Source organism: Phaethon lepturus, unplaced genomic scaffold (genome assembly GCF_000687285.1).
Source record: "Phaethon lepturus isolate BGI_N335 unplaced genomic scaffold, ASM68728v1 scaffold8686, whole genome shotgun sequence".
NCBI classification, from domain to species: Eukaryota; Metazoa; Chordata; class Aves; order Phaethontiformes; family Phaethontidae; genus Phaethon; species Phaethon lepturus.
The window spans coordinates 44,413-69,210 of record NW_010545557.1 but is presented as its reverse complement, the minus strand read 5'-3'; the positions used below and the strand labels follow the sequence as shown (position 1 = coordinate 69,210).

The 24,798-nt window shown below is 35.6% G+C and overlaps 1 protein-coding gene across 1 annotated transcript in view; it reads right to left on the bottom strand.

Moving 5' to 3' along the window:
- Positions 1-24,798, bottom strand: part of EML5 (echinoderm microtubule associated protein like 5) — a gene marked incomplete at its 5' end in the record, with an annotated part of 89,470 nt that overhangs the window by 44,213 nt on the left and 20,459 nt on the right. The window contains 10 exons of the mRNA XM_010288997.1: positions 1,000-1,100; positions 3,093-3,186; positions 4,440-4,545; positions 6,356-6,542; positions 12,918-13,036; positions 13,426-13,532; positions 16,438-16,605; positions 19,994-20,206; positions 22,592-22,848; positions 23,593-23,730. Of these exons, the coding sequence (XP_010287299.1) occupies positions 1,000-1,100; positions 3,093-3,186; positions 4,440-4,545; positions 6,356-6,542; positions 12,918-13,036; positions 13,426-13,532; positions 16,438-16,605; positions 19,994-20,206; positions 22,592-22,848; positions 23,593-23,730 (1,490 nt within the window). The remainder of the gene's footprint in view (positions 1-999; positions 1,101-3,092; positions 3,187-4,439; positions 4,546-6,355; positions 6,543-12,917; positions 13,037-13,425; positions 13,533-16,437; positions 16,606-19,993; positions 20,207-22,591; positions 22,849-23,592; positions 23,731-24,798) is intronic.

The following is a 24,798-nucleotide window of genomic DNA, read 5'->3' as shown; positions in this document are numbered from 1 at the left end:
CTGCTGACTGAGCAACACCAGAGAGAAAAAAGGCATTTTAAACAATTTCATTTCTTTATTCAAAATCATCACCTCCAGGCTTTTATCATAATTAAGATTTCTTTCTAAAGAACTTACAGTAATTAATTCAATAAATATTCTGACACACTTTGTTCTTCCGATAGATAGCAAGCACAATTGTTAAAATTAATAATTTATATAGACTCCAACAGCTTGCTCTCAGACAATCTTGATTAATTTCTGTTGGAACCAGAACTGAGAAAACTAGTGTCATTTTTTTCATCACAGACTTTTCTCTTCACAATTCATCTTTATCAGGGACTCATCTGAGTTGATGTGCATAAATTCTGCATGAATAATTAGAATATTCTTAGCAGATAAGCTAGTCTTCTATAGCACATACATCTTTATATACGTTTTGAAGTCTGAAACAATGAAGTTCACATCAATATCAGGGAAGGGATTTTTCACTCTTCAAAAATTTTTCAAGCAGATAAAGCAAACTGCTTTATCTCGGTTTTCAATTGTCAAGTTCAACGAAGGTACCTAAACAAACAGGTCTCAGCTGGCACATGTATCCTCTTCAAGTACTTTGTCTGAATTTTTTCTATGTGGACCTTTATAACCCTAATCTTATTTATACTTGTGCCTCTTTATAACATACATGTTCTGAAGGTCCTTCTTCCAAAAACTGTTTTATGATTTTAGAGCAGCTCTGTAACATTTTCAGATGTGCTATATTATTATTAGATATAAAAATCGACAGTAGGAAATCCAAAGTCCTTTCTACTTGTGTAGCTCTAGCTCCATGATAACTTGATCTTAAATAGAATTCCCACTACTGCCACAATGCCAATTAACGTTATTCCTACTAGGGCAAAGCTAAGTTAGAGAGATATACAGAGAAAACATTTGCTTTAATGCATGAAACGTACTGTAAGAGACGCCATATTTATACTGTAAGTAACAGAAAATGCTGTAATTCTGAAGTTTCCTTACCTGCTCTACGCCAGAATTTCATGTGTTTAATTCCAACTGTAATCAATTTATCAGGCATATAAGGATTAATCTTAACAACAAAAATCTTATCTTTGCTTCCCCTGAAACGCAAAGCAAAATATTTTAAATGAAAATATAAGTATCATATTTTTAAATACGTTTTGGTTTTTTTGTTTTGTTTGGGGTTTTTTTTCCCCCTGATGTATACCGCCTCTATCTTCCTAACACTTACTTCTAAATCATTAACAGTCATTTATTATGACGAGGAAGAAAGCCAAAGAACTAACATACTGAGCCCTGTTGTATTTTCATTACCCTTCAGTTTCCAAAGCCGGTGAGTGATTATGTTATTTCAGAAATCTACTAGGTGGCATGTTCTTTGCAAAATAATATGTATTTGCATTAAGTTTAGGTATATAGCAATTAGACCACCTCTGACAACTCATAATGAAACTTAAAGGCATAAAGTTGTCTATCTTATTTAAAAGTCTATAATTTTGAAAATAAACTGCCATTCTCATCTACCTTTTAACTGATTTTTCTTGTTAGAATAAAACATATGCTGCTATATTAATTGTAAACAGAAATTTCAGTTGTTTCTATAAACATTAAAACTTGTTGTGTGTTTCAGATTTCTTACTATGCTTCTCTAAAACCAATGCGTTGCTTCAGTCCTATAGTCTGAAAAAACCCTTTCAACTATGTTTGCTATCTATGCAAGGAAGGAAATGCTGACTAGCAGGTTTTTTTCTTTATAATGCAGTAAAGCCTCTGATCTCTAATTTTTGCTCCCTGTTCAAGAGTGGCAATGATCTTTTACTGCCTGTCATTTTCAGACCACTAAATGAACCAGTTTCTTTCCAAACTCCCACTGTAATCTGCAAAGTATACATGCTACTCTCAAAAATTGTATTCAATTCCTCTGAGTAGGTAGGAGGAAAAACACTCCAGAAACTAAATCCAGTATAAACTGGTTAAAGTTTGATTAAAAAAAAAATTAAGTGAGATTGGTCCATTCAGAAAATAGGGGGATTTAAAAAAAAAAAAAAAAAGAAAAAAAATCACGCGAAAGGCAGATAAACGAATGGCCCAAACCACTACCTACAGAGAAGCGAAGCTAACTGGGCTTCTGACAAATAATGGAGTACTGGGAATGGAGTACTCTTCTTTATTTCCATCATCTATTCAGGATTTTCATTCCTCATTGGATAAGAAACTCAAAGCGTATTTAAAAAGAAAGTTAGAGTGAATGTCATTGAAGTGCAATAATGAACTTGCTGGATAAAAAGGAAGTTGACACTTTTAAATTGCGTATGCAGAGAATAATAAATCCCTTTCAAACCTACCTAGAAAAATATTTAGAGTATACATACTGAATCCAGACAGTGGGGGAAAACCCACTCACATTACTGGTCTCCTTAAAGCAATAGATCCTTAGAAACAACAAAGTCAAAGGTTTCAAAAACATTATTCAACATTAGAAATAAGATTCTATCTTGTAGATTAAAACTCTAATATATATGAAATAATACGTGCAGAGTCAAAGAAATTTCCAAAGTATTTAACCTTTGGAGGTTATTTAGTCCAACTTCCTGTTCAAAGCAGAGCTACCCTCAAAGTTTGATCAGGGTGCTCAGGACTCAGAAAGGAAAAGGAAAGAACCTTGGAGAAAAGAGAACTGAGCAAAACAACTGCAAACTACCATCCCAAGAAATAGATGACCTCTGATGAAAAAGATCTGAAAAGCAGAGCATACATCACCATCTCTGCAAGGGCCAACAGAAGTGCATGGAGTGAGTTTTAAAGAAATTCTTTCAGAACACATCAAATAATGGTAAACAAACTTTGTCTTCCATGTCTTCTTTCTTCACCAGTTGAGCTGTCACTGTAATAATTCTTGTTGACTCTCAGGGCTTCATTTTTTTCTTCCAAAGAATGTTTTAAGGCTGTGCTAAATGTTATCACCTGTGTCACTTAAGTGATAGAAACTGCTAATTTATTAGGGAACAATAATTCTTTAATGAATATAATTCGCTTACTGTCATTTGAGAGTAAACCTAGGTACAAATCATAAAACAAAGTTAAATTCCTACCTTACTCCTGAAAGCTTTTCTCCTTTCTTCCAATCCCAGAGTACAACAGTGTGATTGTCATCTATTCCAACAGAAGCCAACCGTTTCCCATCCGCTAGAAAAATAAGTTTATGATTAAGAGAGTAGATAGATAACATTATGTTGCAATAATAAGAAACCATATTAAAGAATGTTATAACTTCACAGATATTATAAGAATGTAAAAACAGGTAAATAATCATATGATGTGTGCTTAGAGGCACATCTGTTGTCTGCTTGCTTTTAAACTTGAGTGGTCAGTTAGATGGAGTTTCGGACTTTAAGGACTTTACCCTGTCTAAAAATTGCACGTAGATTCTCTGTGTTTGTATCACATCCTTTGTTCAGCTAGTTGCTGACATAGTTGCACAAAAACCTTCATCACAGGTTGTACTGTGAGAATTTTCTGTTGACTCTGAAAATCCCTGTTCATTTCTAAACAGGAAAGCACTGAAGCAATGCCAGGAAGTTTATGAAACATCCTTAAACTCAGTAACAGTGTGAAGTCTTTGAGAAGCTCTTACACATATCCCACATTGACTTCCACAAAAGAAGTTATTTGTGCTCACTCGTGATCAACAACTGTCTGACATGTATCCTTCTTTCTAATTGCTATGCATCCATGCCAGAATTTGGGAAATAAGTTTCACATCTTGAAAAAGGAGAACCAAAGAAAGCTAAGAAGCATCAAAGACCCCAAAGTACTCATCTTTGTGATCACACATCTTCGCTGTGAGGTTAGAGAACCCAAATCATTAAAGAATGATTAGAAGTCAGTGGAAAAGGAGGAAAATTAACATTGGTACAGGGATTCAATGGGGTGCAAAAATCTCAAAAGATTTAACTGATGGTCTCTTATGCCAGTATAAAGTGGAGAGAGAGGCTGGGTTTCTGCCCATAACTCCATATGAGACTTTCTAAATTTATCAGTGTGCTACCCAATTGGTTTTCAGGATTTAAAAAAAAAAAAAAAAAAAAGTGCAATTTGCTCAAAAATTTGCTTACACAGTTGTAATGCAGACACAATACTCAAGATCTGTGCACCTGCCTCATACAACCAAAAGAAATTCCAAAGCGATCAACTCAGCTATTAAAACAGCACAAAACCTGTTTTTGCATTTCCTGATGTGCAAGACTCCACAGGAGCTCTTTTTAATGAATGATCACTTTAAGACAGCCTCTCTGATTTCACATTGATCACTGGTGATTATTTTTAATAGAAAATCATCAGTGTAAAGGAATTTCTAATTGCTCATTAGAACTCATTAGCTTGTATTTTCATACAGAAAAGGAATACTGTATATAAATAAATAAATAAATACTTATTACCTGAAAAATCAACAGCACAAACACCGTACTGGTGATAGCCCTTTAATACCGAGAGTGGTTTTATTGTTTCTGTATCCCAAATGTGTACTGAGGAATCTCGACCAACCTGAAAGTATACATATTTATAACCATTTTAAAAATTTCTCAGTTACTTCACACAGTTGTTTAAAAGTATAATATTGACAAATAATTTAAAAAATATTTGAAAAAATTTACAGTGATAAAATTTTCCTAGTATTACTTCTGTCTGGCTAGCAATTATTCCTTCTCCTGCTTTACAAATATCACTCCCCAGCTCACTCTTTCTTCCCTCCAAAGAACTTAGGCACATTAATCTCAATTAACTAGCCTTACAATACAGTCCTCTTGTGTGGATGTACGTGGGAGGGGAAAACCCTTCACTGATTGCACTGTGGCATATTTATTCCATCAATCCTCTATCAATCATTCCCCATATAAAAAGAAAAGGTTATTTTTGTTGCTCATATGTAAGCTACTTCATGTTTAAGAAATCAAGGTGATTTCTCTTGCTTTCCAGTATCATTACAAGTGCCTACAAGTCAGATTCTAATGCAGTGGAGTAACCTCCACTAGAATGGCACTAATGCAGGTAAGTAGAACTTGGTAAGAAATGGAATATAGCTTATTCTTTTCAACTGTGTACAAGCGTTATTAATCAATATTTACAAGGTTATTTGCTTTTCCAAAGGTTTTGCATCTCAGTACACAAGAAAGGGCTGCAAAACCAGAAGAACACTCTCCTGTGTTTAAGACCGGGGGTAGGACTCAAGAAAACTAGCATCTATTTCTGGTTTTGCCACAAAATTAATACGTGATGTTTGCAAAGCCTTTCGTAACATAAACTGTCATGAAAATCTGAACCAGTGTTGCATGGGGAATTTGATTACTGCATTACCTAATTTCTGCAGGTAATGTAGTATACAACAGTACATAATGCATATATATAAAACAGTATATAACGGAGTGTATCTTTCTGTTGACAGCATAAGGTATTTTAAAACACAGTAAATCCAGGCACATTTTTATTCACAGTCTTTACTACTGCAAAATTAAAGAGAATCAATTCTCACATTTAAGCCTTTAATCTCCAAACTGACCTGCAAATTTTTGTTAATCTCAAACATTTTTACACAAATTAAGGGCATTATAAGCAAAAGTTTATTTCTATTAAAAATTTCAGTTTACATGTTCTCCAATTTACATAATAATGATGATAATAATAGTAACAACGAGAACGATAATGATAATAATTAAAAACTCCTGAAACATCAAATCAAATCTTCAAGTCCTGGTGCATAAACATTTATGGGAAGAGACGTTTGTCAGGAAACATGAGTGAAAAAAAAATGACCTAAAATTACTGTTTGGTGAAAGATAAAATGAGCTGTTATAAATACTTTAGCAACATCCATACCTGTGTTGCATGTACAAACACTAAATAGTTTGGTTATAGGTGATAACCAAAAACGTAATGCATGAAACTGTAATGCCAGAATGTAACAACTGCTAACTTCATGTTATGTAATAATACACGAATGTCATACTAAGATAGCTAACTTCAAAAGTAAGATACTAAAAAAAATATATTTTAATTGCACATTTCCTCCACTTGTAATCATGAAGAATCAACATAATGCTGAATGAAACATATAAATCTATTCCTGAATAACAAAGAGGTTCAAAAAAGCTATCGACTAAAGACTCTTATCAGAATTAATATAAAGAACTGGGAAAAAAACCTTATGCTGAAGTTTTTTAACATGATTTCATCTGCAATAGAAAGGCAGTCCTTCACCTGAATAAATGTAGACGGGACTTCCTTACTCCAAAATAGGCTTTTCTAAATTCAGTAGTAACAACTTCAGATTCTTATTGCAGATAAGCACGCATCCTACCTGGCCTGTTGCCACATAGTCTTTTAAGGGATGAATAGCAAGGCAAAGAATGTCATCATCATGACCTAGATAAAAGCGCTGTGTGTTCTGCTGTCGATTGTACACCACTCCCACTGCTGCAACATGGTATACAATTTCACCCGTCTGAGTGTAAAATAAATTGCTTCGACAGTCGTAACCTCTGTAACTAATTAAAGAAAAAAAGTTTGTTCATCAAGGTCATAACTGTATGTACTGTAGCTTTGAGATAAAATTATGCAAGATGCATTTTGCACATGTGAAAACTCAGATTACTTACCAATTACTCTTTTGGTGTTTCAAGATTATTCAAATATTTTTCCAAAGGAACACCAATTTATCAATTTCATTCACTATTCAGACATCAGTACTACTAGCATTAAAGTGGATGCTATTTAAGAGTTACTCTCCACAACTAGTTTAGAAGAGGAAGTAATAGCTAGTAGTTTTTCCAGACCACATGGAGAATTCAGGCATGCAACATGTAATTAAATGAAATAGCCAAAACGAATACTTTGGACATTTTCTATTTCTTACTGCTCAAAAATCAGGCCACAAAAGTTTCCACAACAATGTGGACAACACAGATATCATAAAAACAAAAGTTTCTGGAAACCTGATAACAGAAAACAAATGCATACATTTTCTTCCAGATCAGCTGCTTTTTTGAAGGAAAACCTGTTTCCTTTCTGTATTGATACATCAACTGGCATGAATAGGCCAATTCCCAACTGAGGTCTGTATGCGGTGTCACAGTCTACACATTTCTTCCTAGGTGTGATGAAGATTCAGTACCCCATAAAAAACAAAGGTGGCATTTTCAAAAAGGCTAGGGTCCTACTTTCAGAAATAATTTAAGAAGTCTCAGAAATCTAAAAAACATTAAAGAAACAAATAAATTTTAAATGAGTGCTTTTAATAACACTATCCTTGGCAGTCAATGGAGATAACATTTAAAAATGTATAACTTAAATTCATTCCTTCCTTTCTTCTGATATAAACAATACTCCATATGTTCCTGACACATCCTGTTTCTATGCTATTAATTCCCCAGCTAACTTCTTTCTATTCCTCCTTACAGATCTTCACTAAATCAACTTTTTAATTATTTTACAAAGATGCAGGCAAAATCTGGTTACGTTTCTAAATATACAGGTAAATTTACAGGAAGGGAATCTGAATTGAAGGGAACAGTTGAATGCATTTGCATTGGCCATGAATTATCTTTATTTAGGGATCATAAGGCTCTATCTAAGTATCTTTACATCCAACTTCTAGTTGGGGAAAAAAAAGTGTTGAAGATGATCAGCAGGTCTTTAAATTATCACTAAGACAAAGACGCATCTGTGCACATACCAATAAGTGTCATATCCAAAATGAATGGGATAGCATTAAGACAATTACTCCATATGAGACACTTAAAAGGTTTAAATGACACAGAAATTATGCAGTCCAGTTAGAAAAGTCATAAAATTATGTGTAGCTTTCCTTGCGTACGTGGTGCAAACGTATGCACTGGTCAAGTAATGAATATTTAAGGCAGTTGACCAACTTAGCTTAATGAATGCTATTCTGAAAACTCCAGCCATTGATCCATGTTCACAAATACTAGACCTGTGCGTTACTGGAAAACACTACAGCACATATCTGGAGCAGGTTTGAATACACTGTGTTTCTGTTGGGTCACCTACACTACATGCAATGGTAGTTATGTCAGATCATATGAGATTAGAGAAAAATTACTAAAATAATCTCACAAAGTTTTTAAACAGACCAGCAGATGGTCCAGGTCCATTCCTCCCCAGACGCAGAACGCTGCATTTCCCCTTTTTGAAGTTCATGAGATTTCTCCCTGCCCAGTTCTCCAACCTGCCCAGGTCCCTCTCAATGGCAGCACAGCCATCTGCTGTACCAGCCACTCCTCCCACTTCTGCATTGTCTGTGATACCAAGAAGTCCTAAACTGGGTCTCACCAGATCACAAACAAGCAAAGTGAACTTCTTAAACCAGCAAAAACTGTAATACCACAGAAACAAAAGCTTTTATCTACATCTCCTGCCTACCTACTCTTCAGACTGGTACTCACAGGCAGGGTCTTAACTTCAGGTTTGGTCCCAGTCCAGCAACTTTTCAGTGTCTCCTGAGTTATTGTTCCTTCAAGGTCTCTAGAAAAATCTCTTCCCATTAGGTCTGAGGCTCAGCTGTATGTCTGCTCCCTGCTCTTCTCAAAGTGACCCACAATTTAGGCTCACAACACAGGTGCAGACTCTTCAGTCATGCTTTGCTCTCCCTCCACCCAGATCCTTCACTAACAACATGTTAATTTGAACATTTTCAAATGTTTTGAAGCCAATTTCTGCCTGACCCAAAGTGCAGCCTGCTTTGCCCTGCGTGGCTGCACCCTTCTTTGATGTCCAGCCACTAGTTTTTAAAGGGACATAATATACAATGACCTACGATAACTATGAAGAAAGGAAACAAAAATAACCTATCACAGTATGCAACATCAACAGTTTAAGGACATGACAACATTCAGTGAGGGGCAGGGATTATAAAAGGCACAGTGCCAAAGAAGATATCCGGACTTATTGCTGCTCAGATGTCATTTTCCTTTGCCTCACTCTGCACTGTACTCTGTTAAAAATACTGGATTTCCTTTGCAAGCACAGAATAATTAAAAAAATGCTGAATATGCACCCTAAATGAGAATATTTTAAAAAGCAGCTATGAAAATACTCATGCTGAAAGAAATAATGCTTTAGAAATACTGGACATTGAGCAATTCCTTCTAAGCTTAGCAGCCACCTGTAAAAAGCACTGAGACAACAAAAGGGTCTCAAATACTTCTACCAAGCAATCCAGAAATTCAGAATTTTCTCAGCTCTTGTTGTAACAATTGCCTATTTACCCTATGTTAAGCATAGTGAAACTGAATACGTTAATGCCATATATCACAGGACTACCCAAAATATCCAAAATGTATCTAGGATACAGAAAAATAGTTCTTATTACTTGTATCTATAACTTTTTATCATCAGAAGTTTGGATTTTAGTTCACTTCCTCCAGTTATAAAACAAAAATTGTTTTACAAACAGTTGTTTGTAATTAAAATAAAACACATTTTGCCAAAATATCAAGCAGTGCAAACAAAGGCATTTTGTATTCCATTTAAACACATCTTGTCTTTCCCACATGCCAGTTTACTAACTCCCTGACTATACAGGTTCTTTTCACCAGAAGGATAAAGCGATGGGGTTAGACAGTCCAAGCAGAGATGAAAAGAAGTGTGTTTCAGTGTAAAATATCATTCCCTGAGAACATACTACACAGTTCCAAAATACTTACATCTCCATATTATTAAAGCAATTTAGAACTCACTTATTAGCTAATCTCAGAAAAAGCACAATGAGAAACAATTTCTTTGCATGCAGAAAACAAACCACAGAGGTAATATAAAAGGCATCTTGATTAGCAACTAGAAACTAAACACTAACAAAAGTAAGCTCTGCATCATAGCTACTCGATAATACATAACAAGACACAGCCAACATAACACTGCATTCTGCAGTAGCTGACGTTTTCAAGTGGTCTTCAGCAACAGCTAATCAAACCATTGATCCAGGACTGATTCAAGTTAATATGACAACAACTTTCAGAAGAGAAGATAGCTCCCTCAGTGCTACACAGGAAAAAAAATTTGCCATTACCAAGGTCATGAAGAGCAGGGACTGGATCCAGTTTGCGATTAAGACGTGTAAACATAGGTGTTCACATGTTTGTTAGATATATTAACACATATATTTTAGTCAACAGCGTTCTAGTCAATGTCATCAATGGAACCTGCAGGGCTACTCACCTGACGAGCCAGACACCATTCAATTTTCCTTGAGCCAAATCACTCATGCTCCACTGACTACCGACTGGATCTCTATTGACTCTGATGGAAGTTTAGATACACATATAAAGCCACCTACTTTTAGACACAAAACTGTTAATTCTTTAAGCTGAAGCTGTATCCTACCTACAGTTGCAAGTTACACATCTACATCCAACTAAGGGGCAACTTCAAAAGTAGTGAACTCGCTGCGAAAAAAGTCAATGTCTGTAGTTTGTCTGATGCTCTAAGTGTTTCAAAATTTGTATATTACTCTTCAAAGTATATATGGGAAATTTCTGAATGTAGTGCAACCCTCCCCCCAAAATGTCCAGAAGAACAAAATGTCAAAATAAACATGGCTGAGGTCAGAGTCTTTATCACAAAGGTAGAGATTTATTTTTTTTAAAGAATATTTTTGCATGGCAATAGTGTTTTCTTAACAGGACACACTCATAGCTTACTCCCTTCAGATGCTCTTTGTAGCCCTTTGGTAGGAATCCATGCAAGGTGTCATAAGACTCTCATTTAAGAGCATAAGAAATCCCATGTCATCTTGAAACCATAACCAAAGTTCATCTTGTAACGTGAGTTCATTGGATATCTCAAAACTCAAACTAGATTTTGCTTACATCCTCTGAATATTAAAAAAAAAATAAAAATCTTGTGAGATCAACAGCATATCTTTGAAAGAATACAGGACATAAGTATTATATTTGCATCCTTATTCTCTGCCAGCAAAAAGAAAGTATTACAATCATTGAGTCTGAGAAAGGAGTTCCTCTGAATATCTGTAAAGGTGTATCCTTTTTGTGTCTCTGAACCAACACCACTGTCAAAGTCATGGCAGAAAGAAAATACAGGAATAATCAAAAAGATGCCAAAAGTAGTACACCACTTCAATAACATGTTTCTGATCATCTGTATTAGTCTCTTCCTCTCAACTGTATTAGTCAGTGGCTGGCTCACATACTTAGCATTATTGATTTCATCCCCTTCCAAAATGATTCCAAAATTCCAAAAGATTTCTTAGAAGATATGAAGAGATTTTAAGAAGTTCATCTTTCAAAGCAGTTGACAAATTCAAAACACAAAAACGTGCTCAAAAACAAAGAGCTTCCTATTCCCCTAGTTCAAAAAAGCACCACTTCTTTACACTTTCAAGGAACATCCAAGACATTTCTATTGCAGCTAAAGAAAGATGAAGCAAAGCAGACTTCCTGAATCAGAGAATATGCCTATTACTCACTTGGATGTGGGTCACTTTAAAGTTAACAGCCTGGACATTGAGAAAAATCTGTTGTTCAGCATGGATTCTTCATTAGTTTCCTTGATGCCCATTGGGTAACCAGACAGAACTCAACTGGACATGCTACTTCTGGTCATTCCTGGATATTCTGGTCAAGCTTCACTTCTGTTGTGAAGGAAATAACAATAATCCCAAAGATCCAGGGCCCTTGCTTGTGCTACATCTTCTTCAGGATCATTTGGTCTGATTCTTAGACCAAATTCTAAAGACTACATACAGCTACACACCTTAATGCATTTTCTACACAGATATAAAAATCTTCAACTGAGAATTCTGGAGTGTCAAAAAGAGAAATAAAAAAACAACTCTGTACCACACTTCACGCTTGTCATTATTTCCAAAGCTATTTCTCAGACTCCATCTCTTCTACAGACAAAATCGCTGAGTTGAAGATTAACTCTTCTCATCCAATTAATTAAGCATGCCATGTGGAGCCCTTCTAAAATTGTTTGTGTCATTATAAAGATAGACAGTATCAGTAACTTGTCTTGTGCATTTAGATATCTCTAAATATAAGCTGTATTCCTGCAAAAAGGCATCTTTTGGAAGGAAAACACAGTATTACCTGATTTCTAATGCCTTAACTTAATAAAGGCTTTGGTTTTGCTTTATATCAAGGAAATTTATATTTCTGATCATTATTCTAATGTAGTAACACCTACTGCCAGTTTGCTTTAAAACACCACATCTTTGTCCTGATGAAAAAGTCTTCACTTATGAAGAGTTGTGGGAGACTACCAATCCTAAGGATGAAATCTTAAGATTTCAAGGATGCACCTGAAAGTCAATTTATTACTCAAATTAGCACCAAAAAGAGAATTAAACTGAATTTTAAACACACTTACAAGACCTGTTAAGAATTAAATTTTTCCTAAACTAAGACGAATGTGTAAATTGTTTCAGATTAGGTACAAACGAGCAGTTTATACTTTTTTTTTTGAATACAACACTGATAGAAACACCACTTAGTATCAAACCCAGTCATCTTCAACGACACCAAGTTTCTGTTGTAGCTTCCAAAATAATACACCAAAGAGAGCAATTACTCTCCAGATACTAAAAATATGGGTGATAGCCAAATATTCTATTTAGTCACCTATTCAAATAATAAGTACCAGCTAAAGTTTCAGTGCAAATTCACTTCAGAATTCATGTTCAGAATTAGTCTAGCTTGGCACAAAAGCTTTCTATTAATTTAGTGTAAACTTCTTTTTACAGAAATAAATAAAAACAGTAAATCACAAAGCAACCGACCTAAACGTTTTTCATCAGATTATTAAATTATGAACACCAGTCTACAAACCACAAAATTAGTTAGTACAGCCTGCTTGTATATTTTAAAGAATCCTAGTTTTCATACCCATGAACAAAATGTAATCTTATACTGTTCCCTGGAGCTCGCTCTCGTCTCTTAGAAGCTGCACTTTTTCTCTTTTCTTTGCATTGCTCTTTAAGTTGAGGTAGATCTTCTTTGTAAACCTTTGAGAAAGAGAACACTTATAAAATAAGAGATTCATAAGAAAAGCATGTTTCTGAGAACATAGCCACAGTTATCACCCACAAAAATGTTATATTGATATCACCGAAAAAAAATCTCCAGTAACTGTAGCTGGTAATTGTATAGTGTAACTTCATTTTAAATTACAACCAAAACCCTAATAGAACTTGCTAGAAATACATGTACTAATGTTTTTTCTCTATTGTATCTTAACATTTTGAATGTATCAGATGATAATGATTCTAAAGGTTTTGGTCAGTTCCTGCTCAGGTCTCAGTCTCCCCAGTTTTCAGATTCCAACAGGTCTTCATAAAAGATGAACTTAAATTGTGGGAAGCATTCCAACTGCCATTAAAACTAAAATCTTTACCTGTCGACGATAGGTGATCTGTGTCTCTTGTTCAATTTCAGAGTCCAGCTCTGGAACATCAGATTGATCTGAATCTGATTCATCACTATTAGAATCAACCAGACTCTCTGCCACCAAGAAAACAGAAACAGAAAATGAAGCAACCTCAATTACAAACCAGAAAGTTTAAAGTAACTGCTTACTGTTTCTGATTTGATAATCAATATTTATATTAACTACAACATAATCTGCTAGTAACTGACAGGCTACAGGATTAATTCTGCTGATACAGTAGAAATAAGCCAACTTCTAAGTATGATAATCAGTGGACAAGTGAAGAGCTACAGATGTCATCTATCTAGACTTCTGTAAGGCCTTTGACATGGTCCCCCACAAGATCCTTCTCTCTAAATTGGAGAGAGATGGATTTGATGGGTGGACTGTTCAGTGCATGAGGAACTGGTTGGATGATCACATTCAGAGGGTAGTGCTCAATGGCTCAATGTCTAGATGGAGATTGGTGATGAGCAGTGTCCCTCAGTGGTCCATACTGGGATCAGTATTCTTTAATATCTTCATCAATGACATAGACAGTGGGATCAAGTGCACCCTCAGCAAGTTTCCAGACAACACCAAGCTGAGTCGTGTGGTTGGCACGCCTGAGGGACAGGATGCCATCCAGAAGGACCTGGACAAGCTTGAGGAATGGGCCTGTGTGAACCTCATGAGGTTCAACAAGGTCAAGTGGAGAGTACTGCACCTGGGTCACGGTAAACCCCAGTATCAATACAGGCTGGGGGATGAAGGGATCAAGAGCAGCTCTGCCAAGGAGGACTTGGGGGTGCTGGTGGCTGAAAAACTGGACGTGAGCTGGCAATGTGCTGTATCCTGGGCTGCAACCAAAGAAGCGTGGCCAGCAGGTCAAGGGAGATGATTCTGTCCGTCTACTCTGCTCTGGTGAAACCCCACCCTGAGTACTGCGTCCAGCTCTGGAGCCCTCAGCACAGGAAAGACATGGACCTGTTGGAGTGGGTCCAGAGGAGGCCACAAAAATGATTAGAGGGCTGGAACACCTCTCCTATGAGGACAGGCTGAGAGTTGGGGTTGTTCAGCCTGGAGAAGAGAAGGCTCCGGAGAGACCTTATTGCAGCCTGCCAGTACTTAAAGGGGGCTTATAAGAAAGATGGGGACAGTATTTTTAGCAAGGCCTGTTGCAACAGGACAAGGGTTAATGGTTTTAAACTAAAAGAGAGTAGATTTAGACTAGATTGGTTGGACAGGACTCTGAACAACCTTACCTAATTGAAAATGTCCCTGCTTACTCCAGGGTGGTTGGACTAGATGACCTTTAAAGGTTCCTTACAACTCAAACCATTCTATGATGCTGTAATTTTTCTTGTTTGTTTTTGGAAGTGAGTTAGTTTTCATTCATTAAAATAATTTCATCAACATTGTCAGGAGGACAGGAAGAAAGAAGAGAATGAATTAATGAGTATAAAGCAGAAACTAAGACTTGCAGAAAACTAAAAAGACAAGTAAAGGGATCCAAAGAGAAACTTATGGTTAGGTAAGCCATTGATGTAAGTAGCAATTCTTCAGGTACATTATGAAAAAAAAAAATCATATATGGGAAAGAAGTGGTAAAATTTTCAGTGACTGTGCAGAAAACGAGTAGTCATTTAATGTTTCTATTTTACATGCAGGAAAAGCCAGATAATGTTGTAGCACAGAGTTTCATTCCAACAGAAACTGAAAAGAATGTCCTGGCTGATAAATGATAATATATTTGGGTCTCTCTGCAACCTTTGACTGAATGTTGCACATTTTTTGAATAAGAAGCCAGACACAAAATCAGTCTGGAAATCAAATGGTTTTTAAAAGATCTCAAAATGTAGTTACAAAGACAGAATAACCACTCAGAATTGTTTCTGGAAATACAAAATAAAAAGCAATGCTTGGAGCTACACTTTAACATTTTTATCAGTGATCTAGAGAAAAACACTACCAATAAAGGTAGCAGATCACACAGTTAGAAAAGCCACTAACAGGACAATTATCGATTCTGTGAAAAAAAAAAAGATGTATGTGGCACATATTGTCAGATAGCCAGAAGTAAGGTTATATATACAGCAATAAGGAATCTAAACTACACAACATACAGAAATTCTATCTTGGAAAGCAGTAGCTAATGAGAAATTTGGGTCATGGGAAATAATAAGTTGAAAATTAATTCATACCATGAAGAATCAAACTAGTTAAAGGCTTTCTGGAGGCTTCATCAAAGAGATGAAGAGGACTATTGCTTCTTTCTGCATGTGGCACTGTCAAGGCCAGCACTGAATCATCATTCATTTACCTATTAGCTGTGTCCACGCTGATACATCTTCATGTGATCTTAGCCATTGAAAGGTGAAACCACATGTTTCATTGTAATGCTGTCTACTCATTTTCCCAAAGGACTCTCTAAATTCCTTTAGGAATTTCCAAGTGAGTCACTCAGTTAATTGTTTGATTTTGGGAAACTCAGTCATAAGAGTAATTGCTGTATTAGTCACTGGTGGAAACATGATCTACATTTTTTTCCAAATACTAAACACCTATAGTCTACTTTAAAAAAAAAAAATCCGTTATGATAATTAAATTATCACCTAAATACTTCAAAATTTTAATCAAATGAGTATATTCTTTTTTTTTTTTCCAGTGACATCTGGGCATCCAGTTGTTGTCAATTTAGTAAAAGATGATATGTATAGAATTCATAAGTTCATATCTATGATCCAAATTTTAAAATTTTTTCTTTGCACAGGGAACACAGTGGCAAGTATTTTTCACAGTCTTGCTAGACTGAGTATACAGTGTACAGGCAAGCATTAGGCAACACTATTAGGTACTTAAGGCAGCTGCAAAGTTTAAAAAACAACAATTTCATGCAGACTGACAATTCTGAATATTTATTTCTATACTGGCACCAAAGAATTTTACTTCTCTTTCAGCCTCCCCTTTTTTTTTTTAATTTTCCAACAAGTTACTTACCTTGGGGAGCTATATGAAGGGAATCCTTCAACTTCCGATCAGGGACAAATCTCCACTGAAAGACAGAATGATCAGCTCCCCCAATGGAAACGACCCACTGGTGATCGTGTGACCACCTGACATTTGTCACGTGAGCAGAATGACCAAGATATTTTTTAAACTTTGCTCCTAGAACAAGAACAAAAGCCTCTTTCAATATATGTGGAATATGTGGAAATATGTTCAATATATTACAATATATTAGGAAAACATATCAAGGAACTACTGTAAAAAGTAATAGTTTAATTAATCTAATTACTGGTGGTATTTTAATTAATACCCAGCAACTTTTTGCAACATTCACAAATTTTAATCTGTCTTTAAGATAAATTTTATAACAAGTCAAGCACAAAGAGAGAAGACATACAATAGTGCTGCATGAGGTATGCTAAAGAAAAATTTTTTAAAATTTTACTGTATTTATTTTATTTTATTTTTTACAAATGAAGATTTTGACAATCATTATTTCTACACTGAGAAGATGCAATTATTTAAATATTAAATTATGTTTAACACAGATATTTAGATCTGTGAAAACACCCCCATATGTGTGCTCATAGCACTGGTTCCCACTGTTTGTGCAATCTGAGTGCTAAGCACTTCTAGCAATTCATATTCTCACACCTTTAGTAGTAGTAATAGTGGTAGTAGTATAACTACATCAAGTTAACGTTTTCACTGACTCCTACATAATGACAACAGAATCATTGTATCAGTTACTAAAAAGAAGTTCCTAACAGCACTCCATTATACAGATTCTTGTGCCTTTTATTGGTTTTATAATTCTAGTGCAAAATAGGAGACAAAAAGGAACAAATTCAGTCTCCTTCAAATGGACAGAAGACTGTTTTCAAGAACTGTCCTGGTTTCAGCCAGGGTAGAGTTAATTTTCTTCATAGAAGCTAGTGTGAGGCTATGTTTTGGATTTGGGATGAGAAAATGTTGATAACGTGCTGATGTTTTGAGTTGTTGCTGAGTAGTCAAGGACAGTCCAGCTTCTCGTGCTGGGCTGCAGCGAGCAGGCTGGGGGTACTTGGGAAGCTGGGAGGGGGCACAGCCGGGACAGCTGACCCAGGCTGGCCAAAGAGATATTCCATACCATATAACGTCATGCTCGGTATATAAAGCTGGGACGAAGAAGAAGGAAGGGGTGGACGGACGCTCGGAGTTATGGCGTCTGTATTCCCAAGAAACCATTACGCGTGACGGAGCCCTGCTTCCCTGGAGATGGCTGAGCACCTGCGTGCCCATGGGGAGTAGTGAACAAATTCCTGGTTTTGCTTTACTTATTAAACTGTCTTTATCTCAAACCATGAGTTTCCTCACTTTTACCCTTCCGATTCTCTCCCCCGTCCCACCGTGTGGGACGTATTTTTGGATTACTTCAGGTACCAATAAAAGCCTTATCAGTTTAAAAACAAAACTGGAAGAATGAAATGAAATGCTTTTTAATATCAAGTCTTACAAAAAGAGTTGAGAAAACTATGGAGGAATATCAGTCATTTAAAAAAAAATATTTCTTCAAGCACATATTGCCTGAAGACATGTCCAAAGACCCATCATGAAGGTCATGCGGTTGTAGCTGGCGTTAAACATGCAATGTGACAAACTGCAATGATGCAACGGTGTGACACGCTGCCAGGCTGCACCCAGAGGGTGGTGGTAAATAGCTCCTTTTCAAACTGACAACCTGTCACAAGTGGGGTCTCCCAGGGATCGATATTTGGCCCAACGCTGTTTGATAACTTCATAAGTGATCTGGATTATGGGATCAAATGTACCCTGATGAAGATTGCCAGTGATATCAAACTGAGTGGGGAAGTGGACACTTCAGGAGAGTCACACTGCAGGAAGACCTGGATAGGCTGGAAGAGTGAGTTAACAAGTTCAACAAGGACAAATGTAAGGTCTTGCATGTGGGAAGATATAATCCAGGAGAGCAGCACAGGCTGGGACGTAACCACCTGGGGAGCATCTCTGTGGAAAGGGACCTGGAGGTCCTGGTGAACAGCAAGCTCAATATGAGTGAACAGTGTGCCGCTGCCACAAAGCAAGCCAACAGGATGCTGGGCTGCATCAACAAGGGCATCAGCAGCAGATATAAAGTCGTCATTACCCCAGTCTACTCAGTGCTCGTCAGGCCACACCTGGAATGTTGTGTTCAGTTTCAGTCCCTGCTATACAAAAAAGATGTGGACAGGCTGGAGAGGGTCCAGAGGGGGGCCGAAAAGATGATCAAGGGACTGGGAAGCCTGCCATATGAGGGAAGGCTGAGAGAACTGGGTTTGTCCAGCCTTGAGAAAAGAAGGCTTACAGGAGACTTTATCACCATGTTCCAATATTTAAAGGGTGGCTAAAAACAAGATGGAGACTCCTTTTTTACAAGGAGTCACATGGAAAAGATGAAAGGTAATGGGTGCAAATTACCCCTGGGGAGATTCCGACTGGACACAAGAGGAAAATTTTTAACAATGAGAACAATCAACCATTGGAATAATCTCCCCAGGGAAGTGGTAGATTCCCCAGCATTGGACACTTTCAAAATTTGGCTAGACAGGGTGCTGGGCCACCTTGTCTAGACTGTGCTTTTGCAAAGAAAGGTTGGATCCTTGAGGTCCCTTACAACCTGGTATTCTATGATTCTATGACTTTTTCTTTCCCTTTCAAAACTTAAGAGATATGATCTAGTCCCTAGGCAAGCTTTCTAGTTTAAGAGGACTCTTCTTAAAAGCTGGATAACATTTCACAGGCCTTCTCTGATCATCATCATGAGAGATGATGAGACAGAGATCTCTGCTACTGCTAATTTGTAACTTGAATGGTGTCTAGAATGGAGTTCTTCAAACAGCTCTGAAAAAATGAAGCCTTTCTCACCTAAAAAGACAGACACCTCCCCCCTGTTCACTCAGTCCTCAACAGTAAATTTGAAAATTCTATACCTTGCTTTAGACTTCAGTTTTAAAAATTTCACATGAGATTTGTCCTTATTGTTAGCAAATTTTTGAGGAAAAATGTGTTGGAAAAGTTTTTAAACTTCAAATAACATACAGTGGCATACTCTGATTACAGGACCAGTGTGCTGCTCACTTATTGACTCTATTCATTTAGCAAAGTTTTTTGTTCTAGTTCCTAGCCCCAATAATCATCACGGATCCAGAGGAAGGAAGAAAACTACTTGAAGACCAAGGTGAAATACTTAAAGATATGTATCTCATAAAAGGCTAGACATTGCATCACTTCATGAAATTCTATCAAAAAAAACCCCAAACTATTTTACAAAATGAAAAATATGTAAAACTTTTGCCTATCCTATTCAAAACGTTAATAAAATACTGTTAATAATACAGTAGTCAGTACACCAGCCTATTGCTGTTTCTCACCTTTGAGTTCAATCTAAGCTTCTAAGAATAAATATTGGCCATTTATATAATTTTCAAAAAGACAGTTTTCTAAAACCTTTTTCTTGAATAACCAAAATTCAAAAATATACATTTATAATTGAACTTAAAGGTACTACCTTTTCTTAGACATGGGTATCGAAAGAGCTTTACTATTCCATAATCATCAGCTGTAACCATAACTTGCCCAATAAAATTTGCATCCACAGAGTTAATATCATTTATATCTGAATATTTGGGCCAGATTCCATTAACTTCAAGGCCAGAAACACAGGTCCATGATGCCCACTGAATGACTTTTAATTCCTCCTTGTTTGTTACTTCTTTTCCACCTAAGAAAAAAAAATAAAGAGCTAATTTCAATATTCACTTAGGCAATTTTAAAGAATGTAGAGTGTTTTAAAGTTCTCCACAAATCAAATCCAAGTGACACAGAATTAAAAACTGACATTCTAAAACTGTCCTGATCTAATATTCTCTATTATGACTAACAATATCAGTAGTAAGGCTTCTCAAAACTACTTAACAGAAGATGATGGGTTTGGTACTTCACAGTTTTTATTATTTCCTGATATCTGCTTGAGGCTGTGTTGTTATTAATGCTTACAAAAAATACATGCAGCCATTCTAAGAAAAGTTTGGAAAAATCCTGTTGCTGCACTATTCTAGCAACCTGGATTTAGAGCAAAAACTGAAGAATTCATTTAGATCTAACCACTGTAAATTACTGAAAATACCAATTTTATGCTTAGATTCTCATTACGTTATTTCACATCAGCTCTATCTGTAATTAGATTGTTCCAATCCCACAAAGTTCCATGTAGGAGCCTAAGTACAGAGTCAGACCAATGGCCCATTTAATAAATACCGTGTATTCAGGAATGGCCAGAAACAGAGTGCAGAAGCAACAGAAAAGCCATGGAGAAAACAACAGCCAGAGGAAAGATAAAGCAAAATGAAAAATAAACTGGACAGGAAGACTTTAAAAAAAACCAAAACACACAAAAAAACCCCACACTCAAGGAAAAGTTTTAACTACTATAAACCCCTCCAAAAACTGGAAAGGAGCTCAAGTACCTGGTTTGAAGATCCTTCAGCTCTAATGAAGTAACTGTACCCTTTGAGAAGGTTTACCTTCTAATCTCTTTCAGTCACTAATCCATGTAAATGATGACTACTAATACTGGTTATATCCATGACTAAGTCCTACAGATCTTGTATTAGGCAACTGTAAGTTCCTTACTCGTTTATAGTGGAATTTCAACTGTTATGTGATTCAGATCATTGTTTGAAAATATTTAAGAGATTCCTCTAACTTCATTGACTTTGCTAAACTTTTTTCATAAACAAGCTTTCACAATCCCACATTCTAATATATTGAGAAACCCCAGGCTGAAAGCTACCTATATTTGTTACAGTCTAATTAAATTCTCACAATCTTTTCTGACATATTTCCTGTCTCATTCAGTGTACAAAATCAAACTTGTGCATAGAATGAATTAGATGCTTCAGCAAAGAAAGTCACAAAAAGCTCCATGGAACTATGAATACTGTACAGTGCAAAGCGTAAATATTGTGTGACAAAGGAAGGGACAATATAGTAAGTGGTGATGATAATAAATACTTAATACAAATATGATGAGTTTGAAAAATACAGAATGATATTATGTAAAGAGTCTATACACACAGAAGAAACAAGTCAAACCTTGTGACAAACGCTGTCTTTGACATATTGTAAGGAGCTTTAAGATATGCCCTCGGCAGAGGGAATTGTCTTGATGAAAAATCCCTCAACGGTATGTGACAGTTCAGTCAACTTTTCAAGACCGTGTTGCCTTGAAAATATTTACAATACTGAGGTTGTCACAAACTTTTAATCTGGAAACTACATTCTAATATTATACAATACACTAATTTTCTTTAACAGTCCCCTGCTATAAAAAAGGCCCATCTTTTCTATAACTGATAACTTGCATTATCAATATATTGCCCAGCTAAATTTCATTTTAATATTTTTATCCATTCTGAAGGTTGCATGATTGAATCATATATGTATCACACCTTCAACATTTCTTTTGTTTCTAGTGAATAATTCCTAACAGTTTGGCATCCTTTTATCAGGTACTCTGATTTTCTCTACAGTTACCTAATACCACTATACTTCCAAATTCATTTGCATTCTGATTGTTTCTATCTATTAGAATTTTTTCACTGTAAAAGCTCTTTAAGTTAAATTCCTCACTTCTGCTGTAAACGTAGTTCTAGAAAATCAGATGCCTCTTCCAAGATGCAATGTACGTCTCTTTCCACATATTTTAATAATCCATTTATAATAACCCATTTAATATCCAAGCTCAATAAGTACAGAGCTATAAAGCTATTGCAAAATTGAATTTGAATCCAATATCTTTCTTTTTCTAAAAAGGTGGGAGCAAAGCTTTAGTTTTGAAATAAAATAAATTACAAGCCAGCATCTCTACCATGAAAAGATGCATTACAAAGAAGAGTAAACATATAAAGATAAAAATATGTAAGTAACTTTGCCAGAAAATGCTGTATTTATTCAAATATAGCAAATATTTATATAAACTTAATAACAAAATTCTCTGTAACCCAGTGCTTCGAACCAAGATCTGTATTTGTCTGTTTTGACAAAACTAGTATACATTCTTTCTGTAATAAGTCACAAATACCACAAAGGCAACTCAGAACCTTACTTGGCATCCTGTAAAAAAGTCTCTTCCCATTGCCATCATTGGTCTGTAAGTATTTACTGTCTGAAGACCAATCCATATGGGTGATGAAACTTAAAGATCCAATACATTCCCCAACTTTTTTGTATCGCTGAACCACACCATATATATCCACAGAGCTGTCATTGGAACCAACAGCTAGGAAGTTCCCATCTGGTGAATATTTCAGTTCATGAATAGCTTCCTTCCTGTCTTTGATATGAACAACCTCAGTCATATCCCTGTAGTATGAAAGAAAGCATGTCATAAGTATAGAAAAGCCTTATCATCAAGTTCCCAGTTTTAAAAAACAGACAAAACTGTAAAATGATTAAGTGAACTTTACCATCATACGTGCAAACACAACACTGCTATTTTTAGTGTTCATGGCCAAAAAAAAGAGAAGGGCACAGCAACACAAGAAGGTCCTGCACTGGGCTGAGGGAAAGCGAACAAAAGGAACTGTTCAAGCTGCGTCCACAAAAAAAAAAAATTAATCAGGTAGATTACCAGATCTTTATTCACTTGGGAGAAAACGCCACTGACATGAAACACAGATCTCATTTTCCCTTTAAAACCATGGGATCACAGCAACAAGGCAGCACTGTTTTTATAAGTGTGATGTACTGACAGTAGCATTCCAACACATGGAAACAATTTAGTAAGTAATGAAAATTTATTTCTTAATAATTCAAGAGTAATTAATGAAGCTAAAAACTGAAGTAAAACACTTCCTAGAACACTGCAATTCTTTGCAAATAGACCAATATATTTTTTCAAATGTGTTGTTTCGGGAAGTCTCTTCCCATCGTAGCACACACATTTAAAAAATCTCAGCACCCTCAAGATCAGTAATTTAAAACAGAAATGTAAGTGCTCTCCTCATGTATGGTCACTACATACACATACTTAGAATTTATAAAGGCAATTAGATAACATGCTTGAAAGAGTTAATAACATATCTATTTTATATTTTTGTAACATACCTGACTCGAAGCACAGTGAAAGACCCATCCTTCATTCCAAGAGCAAGATGGATTCCATCAGTACTAACCGCAGCACAGCGAATGGGTTCCTCCATATTGCACCGGGCAATGAGAGCATGGTCTATTAAACTCCAGATTCTAAAATAAAGTAATAAACAAAGGTAAGCAGTGGTTTCTAGCAGTGTCATAGATAGCATGAAGCCTGCAATTTCTGCAGAACACTGGACACGGTAGTGTCTTATTTTAAAATAATTTTCAACAAAGGAAAATCTTAAAATAGAAGTGTGAATTTTGCATACAGCAAAGAATATTCTTATATTTAGAATAAAATGTCTAATGAGAAAATGCAGCAGCAGATTAATTTTGTTTGACTTTCTGAATATAAAAAGAATGACAACATATGATAAGACATACTTTTAGACCACCCTGTGAAAATTCCACTATTTTGTTCATCATTTTAGCTATGAACAACATTAAAGAACAATTAAAGACTTTGCTCAGTAAACATATCCTCTCCTATTAACAAGTCATTATTCATAACTCCTTACATACAACTGGATAATATTATAACATCTAAGTTTTTACTACGAGTTACATTACAACATGTATCATTTACAATATATATATGGAATTCTAAAGCAGAATTTCAATATTCATATTTCAACTACTGTTTTGCTTAACCATGTAACACTTGAGATATATAAGAAAAATGCCAATACATTTAATTTCTAAGAAAAAAGAGAAAAGGTATTTTTGACTAAAAAAGGTGACCTTTAAAAGGGAGTAATTTATAGGGTTTTCTCATAATATAGATTCAATTTACTATGCATGCATTAAGTTTGATGAAACTCCCAAACTTAAATTTAATTTGCAGCCTGTGAAAAGTAGATATGGTAAGAGTAAAAATTGTAATTTTTATTACAATTTACAATTGTATTACTATTTTTTTCATTGTTACCTGTGAATACCTAACATAACCCTAACATAAAAGGAAACACTTATGGGATACTTGTGTATGAGTGCTTAACATTAGGCTAAATGAAATTTATTCAAATTTTGTATTTGAATACAAATTTATATTTCATTTTTGTGAAATATACATTTCCACTGCATTTTATTATTGGAGAGCTTTAATTTCATGCGTAACTTAAATGGTTCAGAAGAACTTCAATGCCACATTTAATATGCTTAAAACATATACATTTC